The sequence below is a fragment of the Carica papaya genome, chromosome 1 (assembly GCF_054855325.1).
Source record: "Carica papaya isolate Zhongbai chromosome 1, ASM5485532v1, whole genome shotgun sequence".
NCBI lineage: Eukaryota > Viridiplantae > Streptophyta > Magnoliopsida > Brassicales > Caricaceae > Carica > Carica papaya.
The window spans coordinates 2994533-3001969 of NC_142309.1; the positions used below are offsets into that span (position 1 = coordinate 2994533).

The following is a 7437-nucleotide window of genomic DNA, read 5'->3' on the forward strand; positions in this document are numbered from 1 at the left end:
AAATTCAAATACAAAAATAAAAATAATAATTTGGGTGTTACATCTCAACTCATCTCTTCATTGACCTCCATTCTATGTTTGATTAAGTCATTTTTTTTTATTTTATTTTGTGAGTCTATATCGCCTCTATAACTCTTCTCGCATGAACATCTCTAATTGGCGACTTTAAAGTTCATTGGAGTTCAGTTTATTTTCATTTTATAACGAAAAATTAAAATGGTTAATAATATTTGAATATTTTAAAAATTATTCAAAATAATGATTTTTACTAATTAATTAAAATAATAGATTAATAAATTAATAATATTATTAGACATATTTTTTATTGCTATTAATTTATTATTTTAATTAATTAATTAAAAATTATTTTTTAAAAATAGTTAAATATATTATAACTATTATACTTTTATTAAAAAATAAAAAAAAATAAATTTCCGAAGTAAATAGAAAATATCAAGATAAAAAATATCAGAAAGAAAATTTAAGGATTAGTAATATGACTTATTGGTTTACCAACGCAGCAATTAAAATACCTGTTTTTTTTTTTTTAAGGAATTAATGTACGCGTTCAAACCTGCAAAAATTATAGGTTTAATTCGCCGGTTTGGGCGGGAGAGCAGGCCCGCGAACACTAACGGGTCTAATAGGCCCCTTTTTTACCCGATCCACTTCCTCTCCCGGCACTCGGGTCCTGTCACTCGTGCGCCCTAAAATCGCTTAAACCCTAATGCTTATTTATTCCTCCGCCAGAGCTCCGTTGGTTTCCCTTTCGGTCTCTTCAGCTTCTCTGCCACCATGGCGAAGCCGAAGCATTACAGACCACCGGTGAGTTTTCTCAATCCGAGACCGTATTGCCTCCCAGTTTTTTCACGCCTCAAACTGCAGTTACATCTCATATATTTCCTAATTTTCTCCGTTGATTTTTTTTTTTTCCTCTGGAATTTTACAGGGTAAGAAGAAGGAAGGAGCTGCTGCACGGTATATGACCAGGTCGCAAGCTCTCAAGCACCTTCAAGTCAATCTTAGCCTTTTCAGGTCTATCTCTCTAGTCCTATATTTAAATATGTGTAATCGTTACGTGTACATTTGAATTGAAAAGTAACCGTACTTTATGTGGTCCGGGTTTTTATTACTATGGAATTGATCTAGAAGAAGTCATGTTGTTTTGTAATGCAAATTAGCTGAGTGTTTTTCTGATTGGATATGATGTACTGGGCGCGGAGAAAATGTAACAGAAGAAGATACTACAAATAAGCCGGGGACTGTATCCATGTTGGTTAATTTGGTTCAGAGAGTAAATTTACTAGGACATGAAGTATGAGTTCCAAGGAGGTTTTCGCCTTCTTCGTAATTTATAGACTTGGATTTCTTTCATGATTCTCATTCTTTTAGGGGTAGGTTTGCAGTATATTTCCTCTGCATGGGTCTATTTAATACAAAAGTTGCACTCGGATACTACAAGGAGCTGATGAATCGTACATTTCCCATCCGGATATCGCATTGCATTTGAGCATGGGCTATTTTTTTGTACAATTTGAAGCATGTATTAAGTTCATTTGTCTTTTCTGTGTGCGTATAATTCATTAGCTGTTAACTCTTTCATCATTTGTTTAGTTTACTATGTGTTTTTAGCTGTTAAATTGGTTTTAACTGTAGGAATAATAGGATCTTTTTAAACTACCTATTCATGATTAGTCTCGTGCTTGCAGGAGACTGTGCATTCTTAAAGGTGTTTTTCCCCGTGAGCCAAAAAAGAAGGTGAAGGGAAATCATCATACTTATTATCATGTGAAGGATGTTGCATTTATTCAACATGATCCATTACTTGAGAAGTTCAGAGAAATAAGGGCATATCAAAAGAAGATAAATAAAGCCAAGGCAAAGAAGAATGAGGAGCTAGCACACTTGTTACTTAGTCGTCAACCCAATTATAAGCTAGATAGGCTCATCAGAGAGAGGTTTGTTAATCATGTTTATGTTTGTAGCTGCTTTCACAAGCAGCATTCTCGTGAATTCATATAAAAGGCATCTTCTTATTTTTGTTTATTATGCTTGACATTCCAGGTATCCTACGTTCGTTGATGCCCTCAGAGACTTGGATGATTGTCTTACCATGGTTCACCTTTTTGCGGTATTGCCAGCCTTAGACAGGTTAAAATTAGATGTTAAGCGCGTCCATAATTGTCGAAGGTTAGTCCACATCCTTTTTTTTCAATTAAAGAAATCCATACAAGGCTCATAAAAATGGATATCTTTGCAAGTGTTGCTATATTTCTCTGATTTCTCATCAGCTTCCTCCAATCTCACATCTTCAATCTATATTTTCTCTCGGTGCCAGGTTGAGCCATGAATGGCAAGCATACATATGTCGTACTCATAAATTGCGTAAAGTTTTTGTTTCTGTAAAAGGCATATATTATCAGGTACTTCTATGCATACTTTTTGTTGGTGTTAAATTTGGTTGTGGATCTAGTTGACTGCGTTCATTTTCTGGCATAATATGTTGTGTTGTCCATGTGTAGGCTGAGATAAAGGGTCAAAAAATCACATGGTTAACGCCTCATGCACTACAGCAAGTTTTGACAGATGATGTTGACTTCAATGTCATGTTAAACTTCTTGGAATTCTATGAGGTTATATTTTGATATCTGTCAAATTTTAACATTATTACTCATTTTTGCCTTGTAATTTAGTGCCAAACAGAATTACTGTCATTTAAGATAGTTGAAGAAGCTAAAAAAAGATATATATTTTTTATATATAGAAAATCTTTTAAATCAATAGTAAACATATTCTAGGAGTAAACATTCTATCTTATAAAGGCCTAATATGGCCCCATGATAATTTTGTTTTTGGCAAAAAGCTCAATTAATGAAACTAGCTACTGAGCAATTCTTTTAGTTGGTAAATGTAGCCAATACTGCATGCGGGACTTTCTTTGCTTTTCTTTTTCCATTTAATTTGTCTTGCTTGCTCATTACGTCTAGTTTATTTGTCTTCCTACCTGGCTGCAGACTCTTCTTGGCTTTGTCAATTTTAAGCTCTATCATTCCTTAAATGTGAAGTATCCACCCATTCTTGATCCTCGATTGGAAGCTTTGGCAGCAGGTATGACTGTGCCTCTAAAGTTGTGCCAAATGTCTGGGTTCTCTTTCAAAGTTGCATTTATATGCAGCTTTGAGCAGTGCTGATGATTTATTTGTATGAAACTTTGTTGTATGACATTCTTTAGATAACAAATTACTATTTTCTCGTCTGTGCAGATCTTTATGCACTGTCGAGATACCTAAATGCTAGCTCTATGACCTCTATGGTAGGAGCTCAAAATGATGCTTCATCAGCAATAGAGCAAGATGAGGTCCAGAGAGATGAGTCTGAATTAAGACTTGCTCAGCTACAGCATCAGCTGCCTTCGAATGAACCTGGTTCATTAATGTCCCTTGTTGCAGATGAGTCTGGTGAAGCTGAAGAAGATGATGATACAAGGGAGTGTAAGAAATTCTTTAAAAACATGAAGTTCTTCTTGAGCCGTGAGGTGAGACAGTTGCTCATAATGATTTCTTTTTTTTTCCAGTTATAGAGATATCTTATATGGTTACTACCAGTTATTTACAAACACAATTTACTAGGTCTACCCAATTATATTGATTCATATGTTCTCATCTTTTGTGGTTATTGACTGTCTATAACAAACTAATCGATTGGTAGGAGTTGACTAGCTGTTATGATAACTTGATAAAACAATAGCTGATCTGCTAGCTTCTTCAGCAGTTGCAATTGTCAGAAAATTAACCTATCTTATTTTATTTGGTATTTATACTGAAATACAGATTGCAAACCTTCTAGTACTATAATAAACTGATTGATTGGAAGGAGTTGACTAGCTGTTGCAATATCTTGATAAAGCAATAAATTCTCTGCTAGCTTCTTCAGGAGTTGCAATCATTGGAAAATTAACCCTAACTTATTTTAGTTGGCATTTATACTGAAATACAGATTGCAAATCTTTTAGTTGATTAGAAAAATTGGTTGGTGTAGGTAACCCGAGAGTAAAATCCCTTGTGTCTATTGCAGACTTGCAATTAATATCTCAACACCCTAGTTGTGATTACCCTGGTCGCTAGTAGATCAGCATTTGGGATCTTGTTGAGGAAGGTCCCTGGCGGGTACTTATCATCTGTAAACTCATTTAATTCATGAAGGTTACTCAAGTGGATAAGGGACTCTTTCTACACTGGAAAAACATAAGAGTTAATCATCTTATGTGCTGGCCAGGATCATCATCAAAATCAAAACCGTTTCCTGAGCCCATCTTAGATAATAAAAAATTAACTTATTGTTTTAGAAATTCTTGCCGATGCATTCTGTGTCACCGAAAGCGTATTAAATCACTGAATCTTCTGTTACACAGCACTTGATATGAGCTGAAATGGATCATATGCTTTCATTCAAGGAAAAGGATATGGAAGTTTATGGGCTGAGATCCTCGTAGTTTCTGATATCTGTTTTTGTCTTAGCCTATCGATGGAACAAGTGTAAAAATCAAAATTTCTTTTTTTTTTCATTAGTTAAAGATTGAATTAAAATTGTTGAGTTGATGAACTTTTTCAAACAATTAATTTATGTTATTTAAGAAAATTTTGTTGGTTACATCTCCAATAGCTACAGTCGGTTTACTTGTTGAAATTATAAGTGGATAGTCTACACTGTTATGCTTTTTATTTTTATCTGAAGTCTTTGCTGGATGTTGTCTCGTTATTTCAAATGCTTATTAGGTAACATAAATGGAAATGCTTTGCTGCTGTAGTAATTTGATTCTTTTCTATCTAAAGGTCCCAAGAGAGTCTTTGCTCTTAGTTATTCCTGCTTTTGGTGGTATTGTTTCTTGGGAGGGAGAAGGGGCTCCATTTAAGGAAGACGATGAGAGCATTACGTATCAGGTTTGCCTGGAAAAAAATCATATATGCATGTTATATTTTAAAACTATTTTCGTATTTTGTTTGATTTGAGGATCATGGCGTGATGGTGTTTTCTATTTTTGCAGATTGTGGACAGACCAACACAGGGTCATAAGTACCTTTCCAGAGATTATATTCAGCCACAGTGGGTTTATGATTGTGTAAATGCGCGGATCATATTGCCAACTGCTGAATACATGGTTGGAAGGTAATTTTGTGAACTCGATATTGAAAACAGTTTTTTGTGACAAAATCATTGTTTAGTTAGATGGTTAGTACTTTCACCTCTCCCTCTGGAGCTGGGAGTTCTAGCCTTGGATTGGGCACCCCTTGTCACATGGTAACTGATCAAAAAAGAAAGGTGGTGTTTTTGTGTTCACGAGTCCAGCAATTGTGCAGATTGTGTTGAAGTTAATGGTTCTTGAATTTAGCAATGCCAGGACTTGTAGTACTTACATATGTCTTTGCTGTGTTTTTTTCATGACAGAAAAATAATTGTTTGTGGGCATCATCAGTCCTGGTGATATGGCAATTTAACTTGAAAGCTCAATTTTGTAGATTGTTTTTCTGTCTTTGAGGTTTTTTTTTAAAGGGTGTCTGGCTCATCTTACAGTATAGGACTGAGAATTTGAAGCCATTTAACAATGTATGTGCTTATAGATTTCTTCTTGCTAGTAAGTTGTTGAGGTTTTTGGCTAACAAGGGCTTATAAACTATTAATTTGTTTACATATTTTGTAAATCTATAGGTTTTAAAACTGATATGCTAAATGACAAAAAATAACATTTTACAGGAGGTGATATTGTATAGGGATATAGTTCTGACATCATGTTTTTGTAGGGAGCTTATAAGCTCTTTAAATGAAACTTACATCCCAACAACTTTCTGAAAATGCTGTTAGAAGATCTTAAGAATTGTCTAATTTGAGCTCCTTGTGTTAACCAAATACATAACAAAATTCAAAATGCTGTTGGAGATTTTTAAGGTCATGTGGACTAAAAAGTAAGTTGAACCAAACACCTTCATGAGCAGCTTATGCAGGTGTCTAAATTTGTTCCCAACTTCTTAACATCATTGTCACATGAACAGTGTACCACCACCACACTTGTCACCTTTTGTCAATAATGAGGCAGAAGGTTATGTCCCTGAGTACGCAGAAACTATAAAACGGTTGCAAGCTGCTGCGAAAAATGAAGTCCTTCCGCTGCCTGGTTTTGGAAAGGAAGATTTGGAGGATCCTCAAAACTTGTTAGCAGAAGGTTACATGAGTCGGGCAGAGACAATTGAAGTTGCTGAGAAGAAACAGAAGGTATGCAAAATTTCAAGTGGATAAAGAGTGGGGAGAGATTACAATAAAATGCAGATTTTGCTTCGTTAATTGGCACTGCATCACTTCTGCCAAGTGCATTATTTTGTATCTTGCTTGCTTGCAGTTGAAGGCTCTTGAGAACCAGTACCTCGATGAACTGAAGTCAGAACTCCAAGGTGTTAATCCTTCATCCTCGCATGAAAAACAGCTCTCCGGTGGTGATGCTGATGCTAGGGAAGAGTCTGCCCCTGATATGGAGCAAATAGCTGAGGATGCAGCAAATATTTCTACTGTTATAATGTCACGTAAAAAGAGGAAGCTTTATGAAGCCATGAAGGTAACCTTCTTGACCCTCGTTAGAGGCCAATCTGTTTGGCTTAATTTTTGAGCTTAGCTACTTTCAAGCTTAATTTTCTATTTATACTCCCGAAAAATTAAAAATGTTTTCTATATCTAGATTAGAATAATAATTAGAAATATAAGTTTATAATGTTAATAAGTAAAAAGTTATTAGAAAATAAGCGCACAAAAATGTGTTTGGTTAATGACTTTTATACAGCTTACAAGTGCCGCATAAGTAGAGTTTCAAATACTCGTTAGTTAAAAGAGTTGATGAAATGATTAAATAGGATAAATAAGCTCCATGGGAATTGAGTAACTTCGTTTCTTGTTTGGCCCAAATATGACTTATTTTCCTCCTGATCAGATTGGACAAAAGCGGAAGAAGGATCATGTTAATCTTCTCAAGGAGCGGAAGAAAAAAGTGGAAGCTAATAAATCGAAGAACAAATAAAGCTCGTTTGTGTGGAAGGTCAGAAATCAGAGTACAATTCGTCTCTGTTTAATAGAAGAAAATAAATTGTGCTTTGAGCTTTTTATTTTCTTCTTTTTTGTTTTCTAATATTCTTTTTAAACAAGAAGAGTTTGAGTGGAAAGATTGAAAGTAGTTTTGTAAAAAAGCAAAAATGAATATATTAACTTTTAGTTTTTAAGTAATACTTCAACGATACTTGGTTTATGTAATTTATTTATATCTCTGGATTCAAATCGAATTCTGCATTCTGTAATTTTTCTTTTTTTTTTTTATAAAATTGGTGTTATGGTATGAATTTTTATTTAAGGGAAAAAGGTTTAGTAGGTATTAATAAATTTGGTAAAAATATATAATTA

At 34.3% G+C, this 7437-nt stretch overlaps 1 protein-coding gene across 1 annotated transcript; it reads left to right on the forward strand.

Annotated features, from left to right (window-relative positions):
- Positions 1–668: 668 nt before the first annotated feature.
- LOC110810205 (pescadillo-like protein) lies at positions 669–7334 on the forward strand. The gene is made up of 13 exons (XM_088214205.1): positions 669–825; positions 950–1035; positions 1710–1958; positions 2065–2190; positions 2339–2423; positions 2523–2633; positions 3015–3108; positions 3264–3535; positions 4833–4940; positions 5045–5166; positions 6048–6267; positions 6392–6604; positions 6974–7334. Exons 1-13 carry the CDS (start codon positions 796–798, stop codon positions 7058–7060), a joined length of 1803 nt encoding a protein of 600 aa, XP_088070331.1. The 5' UTR covers positions 669–795; the 3' UTR covers positions 7061–7334.
- The last annotated feature ends 103 nt before the right edge of the window (positions 7335–7437 follow it).

Bases quoted from the DNA above. Each gene is read 5' to 3' on its own strand.
- LOC110810205 (XM_088214205.1), top strand. From the start codon at position 796: ATGGCGAAGCCGAAGCATTACAGACCACCG. The intron at 4,941-5,044 runs GTTTGCCTGGAA...CTATTTTTGCAG, and splicing joins ATGAGAGCATTACGTATCAG to ATTGTGGACAGACCAACACA. The intron at 6,268-6,391 runs GTATGCAAAATT...GCTTGCTTGCAG, and splicing joins TTGCTGAGAAGAAACAGAAG to TTGAAGGCTCTTGAGAACCA.